At 43.0% G+C, this 19,184-nt stretch overlaps 2 protein-coding genes across 4 annotated transcripts in view; one reads left to right on the forward strand and one right to left on the reverse strand.

Annotated features, from left to right (window-relative positions):
- The window catches only part of CPSF3 (cleavage and polyadenylation specific factor 3), a 37,575-nt gene extending 31,508 nt beyond the window's left edge, over positions 1 to 6,067 (reverse strand). The window contains exons 1-4 of the mRNA XM_073674175.1: positions 5,790 to 6,067; positions 4,997 to 5,060; positions 4,279 to 4,376; positions 1,970 to 2,098 (exon numbers count right to left, since the gene is read on the reverse strand). Coding sequence (XP_073530276.1) covers positions 1,970 to 2,098; positions 4,279 to 4,376; positions 4,997 to 5,060; positions 5,790 to 5,860 — 362 coding nt within the window. The 5' untranslated portion in view covers positions 5,861 to 6,067. The remainder of the gene's footprint in view (positions 1 to 1,969; positions 2,099 to 4,278; positions 4,377 to 4,996; positions 5,061 to 5,789) is intronic.
- Positions 5,922 to 16,381, forward strand: ITGB1BP1 (integrin subunit beta 1 binding protein 1). 3 transcript variants are annotated; one of them, XM_073674178.1, is made up of 7 exons: positions 5,922 to 6,060; positions 7,100 to 7,199; positions 9,411 to 9,489; positions 11,132 to 11,268; positions 11,694 to 11,786; positions 13,113 to 13,262; positions 15,718 to 16,381. In XM_073674178.1, the coding sequence occupies exons 2-7, from the start codon at positions 7,128 to 7,130 to the stop codon at positions 15,799 to 15,801; spliced, it is 615 nt and encodes a 204-aa protein (XP_073530279.1). In that variant the 5' UTR covers positions 5,922 to 6,060; positions 7,100 to 7,127; the 3' UTR covers positions 15,802 to 16,381. The 3 variants fall into 3 exon arrangements, with proteins under 3 accessions (XP_073530279.1, XP_073530278.1, XP_073530280.1); XM_073674177.1 differs by having other exon boundaries at positions 5,930 to 6,081; XM_073674179.1 differs by lacking the exons at positions 5,922 to 6,060; positions 7,100 to 7,199; positions 9,411 to 9,489 and adding an exon at positions 10,971 to 11,054.
- The last annotated feature ends 2,803 nt before the right edge of the window (positions 16,382 to 19,184 follow it).

Below are 19,184 nucleotides of genomic sequence, written 5' to 3' on the forward strand. Positions count from 1 at the left end.
CGCACTTCCAGCCGGCGCGTGTTAAATATTGCTGTCAGTGATTGACAGCTACATTTAACTTAAGAGCCACAGCTGTTAGAGGCACTTGATGGCTGATTAACTCAGCAGTCATGTGCTGGGAAAGATGCGGGTTAAGGCAGGGACATGGCCAATGACGTAAGTATACGTCATTGGTCGTGAAAGGGTTGAAAAAGCATTCGGGAGTACATAAATTATTACCCCAAAAATATGATGAGGTCACATTAGAAGGTCCCGGGCTCCTGATCGCCAGAATCAGAAGACTTCTGTCTCCACTCTCACCCCTGGACGCAAGCAAAATAAATAAAGCAGCTAGTGAGCACGCAGGCGGCCATGCCATCCTAAGACTATGGCACTAAATATACGAAATGAGCAGAGGGCAGTGCTGGACTCCATTGTCTGCCAGTGCCAATGACTTGGGAGTAATGTAGCAAGGTGCTGGGAAGAGCCTGGCCACAACTGCGAGGGTCTGAGCCGACAGATATTACCGATCCAGTGGATGTGTTATCATTTATAGGAAAAATAAATCACTCCACTCAAGCGTCACAAGGCCTAGCATGAAAACAGAGCCCCATGGTTTCCGGTGTCCCCCAATGAAGCGATAGAGAAACAGAGTCCTACAGTTCAAAAGCAAAGTGCAGCAAGAAGCTCAGGTGCCCAGTCACAGACACGCAGAAATACTAAAAAGCAGAGTCAGCGCTCTGAGGAGGAGACTGTGGAAGGATAAATATAGAAGCTAATAGATAAAAGATAGTAAAGGTAAACGTCTGTAAGTAGATCACAATAAATGCAGTCAGAACATGTGACCATATGAGTAGTACTCGAAAAGACAGAGGAGAGTCAATTATACTGGGGCCAGAGTCAATATTAACCTGAAAATTGGGTTAGTGGTAGTGATGAGCGAACGTGCTTGGATAAGGGGTTAACCGAGCACGCTCGGGTGCTTACCGAGTATCTTCGGCATGCTCGTATATTATGTTGGAGTCCCTGTGTCTGCATGAGTTATGGCTGTTAGTCAGCCTCAACACATGAAGGCATTGCCTTTTTGTTAGGGAATCCTCACGTGTTGAGACTGTCTAACAGCCGCAAATTATGCAGAAGCAGGGACTTGAAGAGAATATATGAGCACGCTGAAGATACTCGGCAAGCCACGTGAGCGTGCTCTGTTAAAAGTGAGTCTCTTTCTTAATAGTGACAAATGTCCAATTGAGAGTCCATCCAATTCCCCATAAGGAGGGGGCATCTACTATCCTTCACTAGTCCTTGACTAAGGAAAGCAGAGTTGGAGGCTTTGTGGACTATGGAGACACCAGTACTGGCGTTTACAGTCACCTCATATTCCACTGACGACACTCCACCAGCAAAACTTTCAGGTGCTGCTAGCTCCGGCCCCAATTGAATTGACACCCTTTTTTCTTTTCGGTACTATACTCATACGGTTGCATGTTCTGATTTACTTACAGATTTTCACCCTTACTATCAGCATCTCTGTGTATCCTTACGCAGCCTTGTCCTCCGACGCTTTTTTGTATTCATGTTGTAATTTATGTCAACCAGAAAACTCCTTTAAGGGCTCACGCACATGAGCACGATATACAACGAGATTGGATCCTATCCTACTAAATCAGGAGAGATTCTTTTTTGATGTCTCAGACAGGATCAGGTCATGTTCTTGGCTCTAAAAATTCAGTTCATTCAAGCCTGGGACAGATGAATTAATGATCGGCAACATGATCTCTTGTGTGTTCAGCTGCAGTCATATTTTAAGACTATAAACAATGAGAATTGGTGGTTACTTTTCTAACAAGTGTGTGTCATCCACCGCGATAGTCATCCAAATCTTTTCGATTATAGTATGACAGCAATTCCCATAGCTACAACACATAGAAAAAAATTGCTGAATGTAGGACCTTATCTAACTGCCTTCTAAGTCGTGTGTGATCTAGATTACCTGACTTTGACATAATCCGACAGCAGCCATCTGTAAATTGCCTTGGTAGCGTGTGTCATAAACGTCCTGCCTTTAAAGCTCGTCTTCTGAAGAAACCACGGCAGCGCCCCGCAGTGATCTAAGTGAAAGCTGAAGTGGGGAAAAGAAAATAGTGAATTAAAAATGGACGACTACGGAATAAAAATAACTTGCTTATGATCTCGCTGACTTTCTCATACAGCAGCGAAGAACGACCGAAACAGATCAAACTGGTGTATTAAATCCCCCCAAAAAAGTGAATGTAGTAACACTCCAGCATATTTAAAAGGGGCTTTCCAACATTTTAATTTTTTTTTTTTTTTACTCTTTAGGCTTGCCCTATGTAAAAATAATAAAAAAAAACCTTACTCACCCCCACCCCTGCCTCTGTTCTTTATTAATATAGCATGTGACTGCAGCAGCCAATAAATAGGCTTAGTGATCTTGCTGATGTAGATGGCATGAGACCACTAAGCTCAGCAATTGGTTGCAGCAGTTATATGTTGTAATCATGACGTCAGCCATGTCAACAAAGCTTGGGACAATGGAAGAGGGGCAGGGCTGGAGCATAGAGCAAAGCACCAGAGAGAAAACACAACCTGTATAACACATTAAAGGGAGTCTGTCAGCGCAGAATGACTGTTCAAACCAAGCGCAGGTGGTCGGTACACCCTTGGTGTGGCCAAAAGGTTCTGTGCACCTTGCCACTTAGTTGTTTTCCCTCTATTGCCGCCCCTTTCTTGCTCTATAAAGTCAGAGCTGCCAATCAAAGAAAAAGGGTGTGGAAACAGAGGGGAAAACAAGTAGGAAGGAAGGTGCCCTTAACTGTTTGGCCACACCAAGGGTGCACCAAGAGCCTGTGCTTGGTTTGATCAGTCATCCTATACTGACAGAGTCCTTTTAATAATGCAATTGGGACAGTTTTCTGGAGCTGTTGCACTCAAAGGAAATGTGGTTGACATTTAAGCAGTGAACCCTTTCATCAGATGCTTGCAAAGTGTCAGAAAATAATGGGGCAAGGCTGTAAGTTTTCATGCAGTGCGTCTTATTGGCAACATCACTTTCTTGTCCTAAAAAATGTCTGCGAGTAATGAAAGGAAAGACCCAGTCATCAAACAGGCAAACCTGTCACAGCTCAGCAGCGGTGCCATATTCATTAATACGGTCTGCGCTGTTGAGAAATAAAACAAGGGGCATTTACAATACACAATGGTGCACCACTCCACGTTATGCCAGTGTTAAAAAAAGAAATTTCCAAATTATATTTAGCAGGTGGTGGGAATTCTGCCATTTTTGTGATACAAATACTGATCGTATCAACTAGTGCCCGTGGGTTCTGGAAGCAGATTTCAAAGGTTTTGGAATTGTTTTACTGACACGTGTGGTCTGCAGGGCTGTGGAGTCAGTAAGCCAAACCTCCGACTCCTCAATTTCCACGACTCCGACTCCCTCATACATGGCTCATGTTTAAGTGATAAATTTACTGTAGCACAGATTCATCTCAGCTAAAAGTCTAGATCCTTAGATCAGGAATAGGACAGACATTTATAGGACATTTCATAACTTTCCCAAATTCTTATGAAAAAATATTCCCTACAAACTGCATTGAACTACTGTACCTAATTTATTATATATTTTAGGAGTTGGAGTCAGTCCATTTTATATCGACTCCGACTCCACAGCCCTGGTGGTAAGTCCACAGATGATGAAATACTAACCACACAACATAGTAATTGTAGGACTCCATACTGTACACATTACTTATACCTAAAAAGGCAGCTCAATATCTTAGCTGTATTCTCTGCTGAATGTGTTTATGGTGTGATATGAACAATTTGCTTAAAGGGAATCTGTCAGCAGGTTTTTGATATGTAAGATGAGAGCAGTGTGAAGTAAGGACAGAGACCCTGATTCCAGGAATGTGTCACTTACTGGGCTGTTGATGTAATTTTAATAACATAAAAGTTTTATCAAAAGGAGATTATCACTACAGGACTTGTAAAACTTGCCCACATGTAGTCCTCCATATTCATGAGCTCTGTATAAACCCACCCCCAACACAGATTGCTTCTTTCAGCCTATGCACAGTGTACACACAAAGCAGCCAATCAGTGGTGAGGATGGGGTTACACAGAGCTCAGCATTCAGAAAACTGCTAGATCAAACCAGATCAGTAAGTTACATGGCAGGAATCAGGGTCTCTATCCCTACATCATACTGCTCTCTGATGACGTAGTAAAAACCTGTGAAAGATCCCCTTTAATGGGTTCATCAGTATGGACTTTACTTACTGACTTATCAGAAGGAGATCAATCTCTGCAGGATCAATCAAATCAATATAAGGAAGGGCGTCCATTCCTTCCAGCCCGGGGTGAATGCCACAGTCCAGCTAACGTGAAGAAAAAAAAAAAAAAAAAAGGATGGTCAGTAATGATAAGGTATAAAATCAGACAGTGCAAGTTTCTTCTGTTCCACAGGCTGGGCAGGAAGATGTGTATTCAAACATTCATGAATACTCAGCGATAGCCTTAAAGGGGTTGTCCGGTCTAAAACTCCAAGTCTGCAGTCACTCTATGTGACTGCAGACTTGTGAATCCTCACCACAGCGCGCTGTGAGGATTCTCCAGTGCCAGGAATGGCGGTCATGTAACTGCAAGTGTGTGATAAGCATATTCCCAGCCACAATCTGACTAGACGTGTCTGGCCTTGCTCAATGCAAGCGTACTGAGCGAGGCCGGATACAGTCCAGTAGGAACATGGCTGGGAACATGCATATCACACATTTTCAGTCACATGACCGTCATTCCCGGCATCGGAGAATCATCACAGCGAGCAGAATAATCAGACCACTTTTTCTCGCACGTGGAAAACACTGAAGTCTGATCAAGCCGTTAGAATAGGTCATCAATATAAAAGTACCGGACAACCCCTTTAATCTCCGGGGACAAAATTAACAACTAAATCACAATAAAAATAAGAAAGTTCCTGATGCCGGAGGTAGTCACTCACCATGATCTTTCTTCCTTTGAATTCTAAGATGATACATGATCTGCCGACCTCCTGACCAGCCCCACTAGAAAAACACACAGAAAAGCCATTAGAGTGCAACTGTCATTGAAGGAGAACCTGCAGCAGAAGGTCTGTGAGCGCCTCTCCATAGAATCTTATGAGCACCAACAGTCACCTCTCATCTCAGTGATGGGAAAAATCTGTCTTCACTTAAGTTAGAGTTTATCTGTGAATTAAAAGTGAGTGATCAGTCCAGGAGGAGAAAGAAGCAGATTTCTCTGATAAGATATATTACAAAGTTGCTTATATTCATGTGTATTAATGATTTATGAAATAAAAATTAAAGTGACGGTCACTCTTTATATATGTGTAATCAGAAATCTGGAGAACTACAATCAGTGAGACGCCGCGGAATGGACATCAGCAAGATGGACAGAAATGAGCGATTTACAGGCCGGTGACCTGATAGGTCAATTCTGGAGGTAAATGTCCGTGTAACAGGGAACATATAGGAGTAAGTTCACACTGCGCGGAATAGACACTGATTATGCATCTGGGACAAATCCCAAGACAATCTGCTCCAACGCCGGCGACCCGCGGTCCTGAAACCCAATTTAAGAGCAATCAGAATTTTTCTGGGTGGATTTTTGTCACAGCTGAGAAAAAAAAATCTGAATCAGACATAAGTGGCTCTATTTAATTTTTGGGGGAAAAGCTGAGGATTGGCCATAGCTGAATCATGAGGCAGACATGCTGAGACTTGTAGTCACACAGCCATAGAGGCCGCACTCACAGCGGTCTGATCAGCAGCTGGTCGCTCTCCTCCGCCGGGATCACACTCTCCGCTTTCCTTTTCACAGACATCTTTACATCAGCCTCATTTCCAGCTAGTCAGCCCGACTTCCGGTTGTTCTCCTTTCCCTCGATCAGTCCGTGTCTGAATATCCTCCGCCACTTCCGGTGAACAGTCTTCTTCACTGTAAGGTTCCACATTCTTTTTACTCCCCGGCGCGGAGACGAGGATATGCCCGTTCTACGCTAGAGTGAGGGGCAGGAGAGGCTCGGTAGGCGAGCGGTGGGGGAAGGTAAAGTGCTGAATGCTGGGCAGGTAGCCATAGCGACCAATCAGGTTGCGGCTCTTATCTTTGCAGCGCAGATTAGAACATGAAAGAAGTGATCCTATTGGTCCCGAGAACAGTTACAGCCACATTCAGATTGCAGCTCTTTTCTTTGCAGCATAGGGTAGAACATGAAAGAAGTGATCCTATTGGTCCTGATGGCCTTTACCCATAGAAACCAATCAAATTGCAGCTCTTTTCTTTGTAACGCAGGGTAAAACATGAAAGAAGTGATCCTATTGGTTGCTCTGGGTAATCAATGCCCTATTTATGAGAAAGGCCTGGTACACTAGCTGGTGAGTTGCGTTCAAGAGCACGGGTCCGGGAATGTTTGTGAAGAGCGGGAGGAAGAATAATCCTCTCAGATTTTAATATTTTAAGTATTCCTGCAATATTTGAGGAGGGGTGTGGCCCCGATTCCCAATCTCCCAACAGGGCCCCCAACTATCACGGGTCTAACAGAATTGGATTCATATGGACCAAAGAGAGCTGCCCATAGGCAGGAAATTGCAATAATCCCAGTTTGTTTTAGCATTGTGTTGTGTCTCCCGACACAGACTGATGTGCTGGTAAAATCCTTTTTTTTCCCTGAAAGTTCTGATGTAAAATCCTTTATTATGACAGTCATGAGGGTCCTGGCATTCAGACCCTCAACTATTAGATGGTGATGGCATATGCCAGTGACAAACCCTTTTACAATGAGGGTGTTTGCAAAAGGTAGCATGAAAAAAGGAGAGAAACAAAAAAACATGTACACTTTTTCCTTTAAAAGTAACCCAAGTTAAAGCCCATTAAAGTGGTCGAAATAGAACAATATTTAAGACACAAAGTTATGCAGCAGAAAAAAAATATATATATATACAAGAAAAGATCTGGAACTATTTACAGGGATTGCAAACAGATAATACATAATAAATACCGTATATTCAGTGTATACACTGCTGAGCGCAGGGATATTCACAATCCAAATGTCTTTTCCCCACAGGACTTCCGGATGGACCTGAGATAAGAGAATGTTCCGCAAGGGGAAAAAGAGGCACAGCAGCAGCAGCTCCCAGAGCAGCGAGATCAGCACCAAGAGTAAGGTCTGTGCTCCGTATCAGAAGCTTCCTTGTGTGTCAGGCTGCACAATAGAAGAAGGATTCGGTGCCGTGTTAGCTACAGCTAAACAGAGGACTTCCGCTACTTCTTCTGTTTATTTTTTTTAAACCTTTTTTTTCTTTAGCCGATTAAAAAAAAAATCCATGTTATTATTATTATTATTATTTATTATTATAGCGCCATTTATTCCATGGCTCTTTACATATGAGAAGGGGTATACATTATAAAAACAAGTACAATAATCGTACACCATAGAAGTCGCTGACTGGTAAAGGAGGAGAGAGGACCCTGCTCGCGAGGGCTCACAGTCCATAAGGGATGGGTGAGGATACAGTATAAAAAATATCTTAAAAAATATTCTGCTTGCAGAACAGATTGACGCATTTCTGGCATCCACAGAGACGTTAAGTCATAGGCTCAGCCTATGATTAAGGGTTCGCTCACACGATAACAAATCAGTCCCATTCTCATCCAGGAGAGTGGGACAATTTTTCCTCACTTGACATCTGTTTATAATCCATTTTTTTTTTTACTCAGCAGCTATTAATCTTGTACAGGACCATTTATAGTTTCCTATGTTACAGAATTGTAATGTATCCTTAATAATCGGATGCCATACTGATGGTCCGTATGGCATGCAATTTTTCTCTCGCACTCATCCGATTTCGGAGTGAAATTGCAGCATGTTGAGATTTTTTTTCTGATATCTAATACAGCTGAGATAAAATACTGCCTCATTGAATAACATTGGTGCAAGTGCAATCCCTTTTTTTTTGCATTGCATTGTTCCGATTTATACACTAGTGTGAGCGAGCCCTAAGGTTACATTCACACATCCGCGTGCTGTCCAATTTTTTTTCTCAGACAGCACTTGGACCCATAGAGTTTCATTGATCCATACACACATCAGTTTTAAAAATTAATCCGAGTCCTATTCTCATCTGTTTTGCGGCTCAGGCTCAGCCATTAAAGTCTGGATGAAGCACAGAAGACAGATTTTGTACTTGAGTTTTACATCCGAGTTTCATTCATTTTTAACTGATACATCATTAGGAGTCCATCGGTAAAAAGCTCAGTCAGTCCACCTGCCTCAGTGAAAAAAAGAAACAGATGAGAAAAAAACTAGGTTCAACACTGAGGTAATATGGATGACAGATAAGAAAAATTGGTTCATTTTACACAGATGTAAAAGTAAACGAGGCGCTGTAGAGGCCAGAAACGTATCAGTCTGTTCTTCATGTAGAATATTATTTTAAAATTGATTTTTTTTAATCAATTGTTGAATAAAGAAGAAAAACTGGACACACATTGTAATAATGGCTGCAAAGCTAAATAAACGATTTTCTTTTTAAAATTTTGCCTCTCTGTTGTGAGGATATTAATAATTAAAGTATTTTGCACCTAATGAATTAACTTTTGTTAAGTCCATGTGGGTGTTATCAGATAGTTTTCACTGGGGGCGTGTATTTCTCCCTGTATGATGCCGACCAATCAAAAGCAGGCAGCAAAACAGCAGAAAAATAACACACCCCCACCATAGCTTAGGGCAGAGTTGTCAGTGTGTGAGATGTAATGCTACAGCTCTGATCTCCTCTACCACTGCAGGGAAAATGTAGTATTATGTGGCGCACAACAGCTCGCCAAATCTGGAGCCCCTTTTATGAAGTAACTCACACAGGAAGGTCCTGAGTGATGGGCTCTACTCTATGACTGTAATAGTCTATGTAGTTGGGAGTTATCTTCTTTAAGCATTACACAGTTCTCTGGTTGGGCTAATAACTTTAGTCAAGTTGCAAGGCTTGTTAAAGATTTATATATTTATGTATCGGGTTGCTGCCTTCATCAGTGGCTCAAGAAAAACAGCTTTCTTCCTTCTGGAGGAGAACTTATTTCCCCAGGAACCATTGCCTGTCCTGTAAGAGACCAGCTCCTAGTCTCTGCAAGAAGAAGCAGTAGTCCCCTCCACTATTATACTCTAGCTGGTGCAATAAACAGCTCCACTCTGATCCACAGGTTATGTCAGGAATTACAATGCAGCTCTATTCACTTGGAAAATATTTTAGTCGATGGTTCAGCAGCTGCTCTGATGTGTTTATATGGCCAGAGTTTTGCATGAAAGTCACGGTGTCTATAATGAGGGGAAAGGATTTATTTGCAGGGTTTGTGGTTTTTGACTGGTAACTCTGGTTTCTTAGTCTGTAGATTCCAGCCTGGGCGGCCTCTCCAGATCCAGCACCGTGGCTAGCCTGGATACAGACTCTACTAAAAGCTTTGGTAAGTTACTTTCTGAGCCCTTCAAGGGCGATCGAGCTGCACCTCCAGGTCCTTCTGAAGACCTGTTATGAGCTCATCTGTGTTATGTTCACATGTTCAATATTCGGTCAGTATTTTACATCAGTATTTGTAAGCCAAAACCAGGAGTGGAACAATCAGAGGAAAAGTATAATAGAAACACGTCACCACTTCTGTATTTATCACCCACTCCTGGTTTTGGCTTACAAATACTGATGTAAAATAGTGACCAAATACTGAACGTGTGAACGTGGCCTTAGGGTATGTTCCCAACGCATCTTTAAGATGTCAGTGGAACAGCCAGCGGTCTTTTTCCTGAATCGGCTCTGCCATCGTCTTTTGCCGTGGCTCTGCCGCCTGCATCTTTGTTCTATAATGTCAAGTGCATAGTGCGGGTGGCTTCCAAAAGAAGCCACCCGGAGAATGAACATGTCACTTCTTTTAACCACTTCAAAGTTTTCCAAATTCTGAATCGGTTAAAAGACGTGACATAGGATGAAACATGCGCACAACAATGTCGTTTTGATACTGCTGTGCACTATGTTCATTTCTTGCGGCGCCTTTTCAGGCAGATTCAACCTCTAGAAGATGTCGTGTGCAAGTGAATAAAAAAAACTGTAAAAGGTAAATTTAAAAAGAATTGTAAAAAATATAAAAAAAAAAATATATAGTTTCAAATCCTTCCCTAGTTCCCCCATTAAAATAAGGATATTAAAAAATAGTTGCATTTAGAAAAAACAAAGAAACTCCAAAATTGTATTTTTTAGTTGCCAAACCTCCTCACAAAAAATACAACAAAGTCGTTATGTACCCCAAAATGGTGTCAATAAAAACTACAGCTCGTTACGTAGGAAATGAACCTGCACTCAGCTCCAACGATGGAAACATAGCAAAGGTACAGGACTCAGAAAATGGCAACACAAATCAAACATTTTTTTTTCCCATCACTAAAACAAAATATTACAAGTTTGGTATCGCCGTGATTGTACCGTCCTAACAAATCATCTTGCCAGGTTTTTGTTACCTCTTAATGAACGCTGTAAAAATCAAACTTAAAAAAAACAATTTCGGAATTTCAGTGTTTTTTTTCTTCTCCATTTGATTCCTGGTCTCCAGCGCCGGTTCCTGGACATCAGCGCCGGTTCCTGGTCACCAGCGCTGGTTCACCAGGGTACAACAATCACAGATTACACATAATTGACCTATCCTAAAACACAAAAAAGTCTTGCTTAATTAAAGCAAGACTTTTTGGTTCTCCTGTGGGGTATATAAAGCATTGGTGGAGAATAAAAAAGAAAAAAAAACCTTACCCTACTCAGTTCCCTTTGTTTTGTGTTTTGCATCTTCATAGTTTTTTATTATACCAGTTAGCAGGGGATTTGCCTCCGCTGTCTGGCCCATACTATGCTCTGCACAGTGGTAAATGTGAGCTTCTCCTTTAACAAGACGATTGCATGACACAAGCTCACAGGAAGTGCGCTTCCTCTCCCCGCTGCAGAGATCGCTCCGAGCCACCATGCAGCAGGACACCAGGGCGCACAGGAGAAGTAATCGGGCACTGTCGGCGCGGGTGAGGCTTATATGTACATCTGTATATTAACATCTTTATCTCTGCTCCCGACAGGACAAGCCTCAAGTAATTCAGAGCCTTGTGCCGAGTTCAAGGTGAAATATGTTGGATCCATTGAAAGAGTGAAGCCGGAGGAAAGCAAAACATTGCAAGGATCGCTGGACCTAATCAACTACATTGATGTTGCGCAGGTAATGGTTATAGCAATCAGACGTATAACATAAATATATTTATTGTTAATAATGAGATTCATGTATATAAGGGCTCATGCCGATGACAGAGCCATGTGCAGCCCTGTCAGACATATCTGGGATCTGTAAGCGCATAGTGTCCTACCATATAGCACTTTTCTCCAGCTCTATACACTGCGCCGCCTCACTGGTGCCAAAATCTGTGTATGTCCTAAACAGTGTATTACCAGACATGTCAGATTGCCACAATCACAAAGATCTGTGTTTTCCGTTGTGTCTGGGCTCTCATTGCACATTGCTGCCTTATTGACCTACAGCGCCATCTTCAGGAATAGCATCATAGTTACAGCATGCTTTTATAAGAGCACGTTAGCACTTGCACCTATACAATGATTTAGAATTCATCATTTAATTTTCTATTTTAGCAAGATGGAAAACTTCCTTTCGTGCCTTCGGATGAAGATTTCATTATGGTCGTTTCAAAATATGGCATCAAAGTGACCACCTTGGATCAGTATGTGAGTAATCGTAGATGTCTTGTATCTTCCTTATGATGCCAGCTATAAAATCCCACATCCCGGAGATCACTGCGATGGTGGAAAGACACAATTGTAAAGGAGTTTTCCACTAGTAGAAAAAAAAAAAAAGAGTACTCACCCTCCCTCTGTCCAGCGTTGGCTCCCCCTGTCTGTGTTTTGGCTCCAGGAGCGACATCAAGACTACAGCGCACATCACCGCTGCAGTCAGTCTTTAAGTTGTTGTTGACAGCTCGAGCCACAATGATTTCTATTGTAGTTGTGAAGTCACTGTGACAGTTAAAACACAGACACCGGAGCAGCGTCAGGAGCCAGCGATGGACCGAGGGAGGGCGAGTACTGTCTTTATCTCAGTGAATTGAGATGTATTTCCAACCTGTATGATCTTTTAAATTATTTTGTAATAAATTGAGGATTTTAATTATTTTTGGGACTCACCAAAATTATTTTCTACTGTCTTTATTTGTTTTTGTTTATTACTATCTGATCAGATGGGCTCCACTTTTTTTAAAAGAAGAAACCTCTTTAATAATTCTATGGCAGATAAACAAGGGGTTTGCAGGAAGTAAGTGTTTTGCAGGCATGCTCTTCTATCCGATCTGGCATCAGATGTGGAGAGATGCCACTGCACGCTGGGCGGTACAATTCTCCAGCCGCCAGAGAGTAATGTGCATGGATCCTATTCTAATTAATGAGACCCGGGCATGATATTAGCTAGGCATCAAAGTGGCCTTGTCAACTGTACTACCCTGCGAGTACCCCCGTGCCCGGTGTCAAATCACCTCCACGATGCATACAACTTTGATGCCCTTAGGCTTATTGTATGATCTGTGTGCCCAACACAGCGGCGTCCAGGTTTCCTTTTGCATCTCACCACGATGAAACTGAATGGGGCTGAGCAGCAAAAAGCTGAGATGTGTTGGGCTCTGCTGCAGTTGAGGGTCCCAGGTGAAAGACCCCATTGATTACACAATGATGGCCTATCCTTTGGATACACCAATGCCAAGAATACCCCGTTATCACACTGCTGAGCACCTCCGCTCCGTTACTGTTCCCAGGGAACTTTTGCTGTTCAGTGGGTGAATCCTATACCCAGACATGGTTTTCCCTGTATAATTGATGTTTGCAGCCTCTTCTTAGTAAGTTTCTGTTTTACATCTTGATTTTCAATTGATCACTATTAGGTAAAGGGTTCAAAGGTGTTTTTCATGCACCTTTTAAATCATTAAGTTCAGGCATGTAGACGGCTCAGCCCTCAATAAATGTTGGAAGCCGTAATGTGTATTCACCTGTTCCCTGTGGTCTCAGGATGTGTTGCACCGGCACCCCCTCTATCTCGTCGTCTCCATGGTGTGCTACGATGACGGGCTGCTGCCTGGAAAGAGTTTGCTAGCTCTGAAGACCAAGGATGCCAGTGAGGACCAGTGTAGCCTTTGGGTTTATCAGTGTGCCAATCTGGTGAGTGCAGCTTTTTTCCATAGAGTCAGATCCATACAATCTCTTCATTTCTTCAGCTTTGTGATAAATCTAAGGTGTCACAGCACTGTTCTGCATTACATTTAGCCTGTGAGTTACGGATAACACTGTACCTTCAGGAGTGCCAGCGAGCTTTTCTGTGTCCCGCTCTGACCCTGCGTACGCTGCCCTGACCCTGCGTGCGCAGCCCTGACCCTTGACCCTGCGTGCAGATCCCTGACCCTGCGTGCGCAGCCATGACCTGCAGCCTCCTGGGATCACCATTGAAGGGATTTACAGCATTAACACTGTCAGCTTGGATTCTGTGTCCATTGGCAAGACTAGTGGGGAATACACATAAATCTCCTATTTTTCCTCATGCTTTAGCGAGGCATGATGGCTTCTATTATTTTACATTCTCCAATGCATACAGGGTCCGGCTTTCAGGAAGGAACAGGCCTGGATATGCCGAACCAGCAGCTACAGAAGGGTTAATAGTGTTGAACGTCTGTACACTGATGTCATGGCTGTGCCGCCATACACCTGCTTTTCTATGATGACAGAGTACATGACTGTCCGGCGTGGTAAACATAAGAGGGCCGATTCATCAGAGCTTTATTCTAGAAAAGTGGCGCAAAAGCTTTGAAAAGTTGCAAAATTTTTGCAGTTTCTTTGACTTTTGGCGTTTTCATGCCAGTTTTTCTCGGCTCTGCTGAAATTGCCGGAGCTGGGTACAGGGCATGGCAACTCCTGCCTGTCACATTCATCAAATTTATGGCGGGGTGAACGCCACTTATAAGATGCAACGAATTCATTAAAGGGAATCTGTCACCCCCCTGAGTGATATCAGACCACTACTATGGCCATACAGGGTATAGAAAAGTAAATTTATACATACCTGTATGGCCCATAGTAGAGGTCTGATTGCAGAGAAATCTTCTTTAATTAAATCCGCCAAGCCAACCCCTCCTATCTACTTATTGTACACGTAATTTGCCTCCTCTTTTGGAAATTACCCCCCCCCCCCCCCGTCACGTCACAGGGCGCTGTGACAGGCCCTGTGACGTTCCCTGCCCTGACACCCATTCGGCGCATGCGCAAAGCGCGGCTCCGACCCTGTTTGGCTGCGCCCTTGTGTGACAATGCGAGGCTGCATCAGCGTCACACAAGTGTGCAGCCAAACAGGGCCGGATGGAAAGAAAGCGCGGCTCCAAGAGAGCGCGGGATGGGTGTCAGCGCAGGGAACGTCACAGGGCCTGTCACAGCGCCCTGTGACGTGACAGGGGGGGGGTAATTTCCAAAAGAGGCGGCAAATTACGTGTACAATAAGCAGATAGGAGGGGTTGGCTTGGCGGATTTAATTAAAGAAGATTTCTCTGCAATCAGACCTCTACTATGGGCCATACAGGCTTGTATAGATTTACTTTTCTATCACCTGTATGGCCATAGTGGAGGTCTGATATTACCCAGGGGGGTGACAGATTCCCTTTAAGTGGATTGTCGTGTGCGATTTAGTGAATTCAGCACCTTGTACTTTAGCAAGACTGCCTTGGCGTGAACCTCTAGGCCACTTTGAATGAATCGGCCCGTCAGAGTGCGGACCATGGGACCAGCTGCTGTGTAGGTAATGTCCGCACTCTGTGTAGGGCTGGAGGTTATATTGGCAGATATTTTGCATCCTCTGAGGTATGTCTGGTGTTGTCCCTTCTAAAAGAAGGCTCCAAGCGCAATTTAAATAGGTGCCAACCTGTCGGATGAAGAGACAGCCTGGAGAATTATATACAGTGGGTACAGAAAGTATTATTAGCGCTTATTGAAATATGTCTGAAACCTATTTGATGTTGTGAAGTGCATTTGTCGATGCTAAAAGCTACAGATTTACCTGAGTAAGCAAGATGTGGAGTGTGCGAGGCCGAGGACAGCTGTAAAAAGGGGTTGGAAAGAACTGTTAATAACTTAATATAAGACGACTTGAGGACCGGAACTAACAGATGTTTGTTTTTAGGAATTATACACTGGGTACGGAAAGTATTCAGACCCCTTTACATTTTTCACTCTTTGTTTCATTGCAGCCATTTGGTAAATTCTAAAAAGTTCATTTTTTTTCTCATTAAAGTGCACTCAGCACCCCATCTTTACTGAAAGAAAACAGAAATGTAGAAATTTTAGCAAATTTATTAAAAAAGAAAAACTGAAATATCACATGGTCATAAGTATTCAGACCCTTTGCTCAGACACTCATATTTAAGTCACATGCTGTCCATTTCCTTGTGATCCTCCTTGGATTGGAGTCCAGCTGTGTTTAATTAAACTGATAGGAATTACCAAATGGCTGCAATGAAGCAAAGAGTGAAAAATGTAAAGGGGTCTGAATACTTTCCGTACCCACTGTATATAGTGTGCAGTTACATTAATGGAAGTTTCCAGTACTTATCCGTGTGCTACATTCTTCATACAGGAACATGCGCAGTCCATCTGTAAGGTCCTATCCACAGCATTCGACTCTGTTCTCACTGAGAAGACACGAGTGCCTACAGAATGACCACCTGCTGGGACACAGATGACCCGACCAGGACCACCTGCCGGGACACAGATGACCCGACCAGGACCACCTGCCGGGACACAGACGACCCGACCAGGATTATTCCGGAATGTCTTATGCAGTAGAAGTCGCAGTCCAGGATTTGTCAGGACGATGGAACTATATTTTATATGCACCCATTGCTGCCGTTACAATCCTGTGATATCTTTGAGGTTCAGGTATGAAGCTCCGTCCCCTTATTACACGGGTGGAGGAGCCACGGTACAATATTTATCAGTGTGTATAGACTTACCTGTACAAGTGCGGACTCTGAGCCGGGGCTACAAGGTGACATATGGCAGAAGCTCATTGAACCCCATGAGTAACTTAATTCGGCCTCTCCAGCTGTGAGAAGACTACAAGTCTCAGAGCAACCAAGAGCCAGCTTCTCGTTACAGGATGGCAGCCACTTTTGTAGTCACAAAACAATGGTGGGTTCTCCCATCCTGCACTAATATCGCAGTGCTGCTAAAAGTTATCTGTACCCGATGTTTAATGCTTTGTTCCTGTCCTGAGTTTAGTAAAATTCGGTGTTAATGAACAGTTGCAGTATCCAATATCGAAATTTCCAGGGTACTTTCATGGCCCTTGTGGGATAAAATCCATCTCCGGTGCTGCCCCCATCATTGAATATTTTTGCAGGTTAGCTTTTATCCTGTATGCACACCATGGGAAGATTGGTCAAAACCGATGTAAAAGAGAAATGAAGCAGTTATTCTTGGCAACCTATTTCCAAAGTGCCTATGAAAAATAAGGGGTAAGGTTTTTCTTTGTGGGGAGTGGCATTCCAGGCCTGGCATGCCAGTATGAGGAGACTTATAAGGTTTGGATGCTCCTCTGAGAAATTAAATATGCATATTGTCTCTTCAGAGAGGAAGAGGACTTGAACTCTAGCGCCACCTATTGGAAGTAACAATCCTACAAGTCATTATCGACTCTTTAACGAGCCTTGAAATATGACTTAGGATAAAAGCCAAACCAGAATCTCAATTTGTAAACAGTGTTTCTTGGTATTGCTCCTCATCAGTACAAAGTTGACAATTTGCATATTTAATTTCCCAGAAGAGCATGCAAGGCATTTAAGTCTCATCATACTGGCATGTCCCTCTCCACAAGGAGAAACCTTACCCCTTAGATCCCAGACTTAGCCTTTCACCAAGCCAAATCAGATCTCATACTTTGCACTGATGAGGGGGCAATACCCCAAAACACCAGCTTCTGCCAAGGATACTGCTCCAGGTACATGTGTATAGTCTATAGAGGGCATATTAGATTTCTTGTGAAATCAGCGCTGTGTGAGGTCTCTGGCAGCTGCTTATCCTCCTCTCCATATTGAAATACGCAAGAGATAAACATGTAGTAGGGTGTGTGCACACTTTATCAGACGGATTTCAATCTGGAATCTGTCTGAAAAAGAGTACCATAAAACGAACATAATGCACAGCAATGTCAAAACAACGTTCCTGTGCATGTTCCTTTTGGTTTATGCCACTTTTTTTAAAATAAAACTTAAAGGAGTATTCCCATTTCCAAGATCCTATTGCAATATGTAGTAGGTGTAATAATAATAATAGCAAATATCTCCAATTAGAAATGTAGTATAGTTCTTCTGATTCGCTCTGTATCTTTCCTCTTGTGCAGGCATTGCAGGACCTTGGGTATCCATGGTTACAACTGCTGATATAGTGACAGCTAGTTGTTAGTGGTCGCAACCAATGTTACCTAAGGTCCTACAATGCCTGCACATGAGGAAAGAGACAAAGCGAATCAGAAGAACTATACTACATTTCTAATTGGAGATATTTGCTAATATTACTATTACAGCTACTACATATTGGGATAGGATCTTGGAGATGGGAATACCCCTTTAAAGCGGTTAAAAGAAGTAACATGTTCATCCTTAGGTTTTTCAGGTGGTTTCCGCACATAGAAATGCAAAAAGTTCATTCTTTTGATTGGCTATGTAAAAAAAATAACTTGCTGCGCAGATGTTCAGGCTCTTGAACGTCTTCTAACCACTTCAGGTTTCTAAAAACGCCAAGCAAGTGACCTGCCCATTCTTTTGCCATTTACCACTTGGAAGATGCTCTGTACTTTACAGTACCAGTCAATGGGAAAGCTCAAAGGACGATGGCGCGTTGCCATTGTTTTTGCTTAAAAGAAAAACAATAGTGGTTTCACCATTATTCAGTGGAGTGAACAAAACTACAGCAAAAAAGCCTTCATAAAAATAGTGGGAAACCCCTGCAAAAAAACACCAGCAGCCAAAACAGTTGGAAAAACACTCAGGAAACAAACAAAATACATAAGACGTCTAAGGACTAAAACCCTCAAGTTTCCTGAAAGCACCAAGCCAGTGTTTTTTTAATTTATTTAGGCACTGGAGTGGTGCTACTAATAATAATAATAATAATAATAATAATAATAATAATAATAATAATAATCTTTATTTTTATATAGCGCTAACATATTCCGCAGTGCTTTACATACATTATCGTCGCTGTCCCCATCGGGGCTCACAATCTAGATTCCCTATCAGTCTGTCTTTGGAGTGTGGGAGGAAACCGGAGAACCCGGAGGAAACCCACACAAACACGGGGAGAACATACAGACTCCTTGCAGATGTTGTCCTTGGTGGGACTTGAACCCAGGACCCCAGCGCTGCAATGCTAACCACTGAGCCACCGTGCCGCCCACTTCTAAGTACCCTGACCCTGGTCTTCTACTTAGAAGCCGCCATCTTCAGCTGTTCCCAGTGCGTCTCCGGTCCTGCGCCGCCATATTGTGACCGTGACTTGTGACTGACCGGAAGTCAGAGGTAATGGTCACCAGCTCTCAATGTAAGTCAGGAGAAAGCCAGACAGTCGTAATCCAGCATTAAAGTGTGCGGTTTTGATGCGTTTTTTTGCCGCTCAGCTTCATTGATTTTGATGGGAAAAGATGCAGTAAAAACAGTAAAGCGACAGGCTGCATTTATAATAAAACAAAAACGCACCCGGGAAATAAAAGCAACATGTGAATGACATTGTAGTCATATTAATTTTGCTCCTACTGTAAAATACTGCATTTTTTTTTCTGCCCTATAAAACATGTAGCAAAAAAACGCTCCGCGCTGACAAGCCCTTTTGCACAGTAGTTTGTTAGTCGAATGCTGCACTGAGCGTGCACGGTGGGAGTTGTAGTGTTGCAGATGAGTAAACTACATTTCCTAGTCTGCAATGCAAGATGTGTCTTATAGGATCTCCGCTAAGATAATCAGGTTATTTCTGTCATGCCACAACAAGCGCTCGGACTCGCAGTGTGGAGGCTTCTGGCTACTGACCACACTGCAGCCACGTATAGGA

Source organism: Phyllobates terribilis, unplaced genomic scaffold (genome assembly GCF_046119375.1).
Source record: "Phyllobates terribilis strain yellow unplaced genomic scaffold, ASM4611937v1 Scaffold_3__8_contigs__length_932513732, whole genome shotgun sequence".
In the NCBI taxonomy this organism is placed as follows: Eukaryota; Metazoa; Chordata; class Amphibia; order Anura; family Dendrobatidae; genus Phyllobates; species Phyllobates terribilis.

Bases quoted from the DNA above. Each gene is read 5' to 3' on its own strand.
- ITGB1BP1 (XM_073674178.1), top strand. From the start codon at position 7,128: ATGTTCCGCAAGGGGAAAAAGAGGCACAGCAGCAGCAGCTCCCAGAGC. The intron at 11,269-11,693 runs GTAATGGTTATA...TTTCTATTTTAG, and splicing joins ACTACATTGATGTTGCGCAG to CAAGATGGAAAACTTCCTTT. The intron at 11,787-13,112 runs GTGAGTAATCGT...CTGTGGTCTCAG, and splicing joins TGACCACCTTGGATCAGTAT to GATGTGTTGCACCGGCACCC.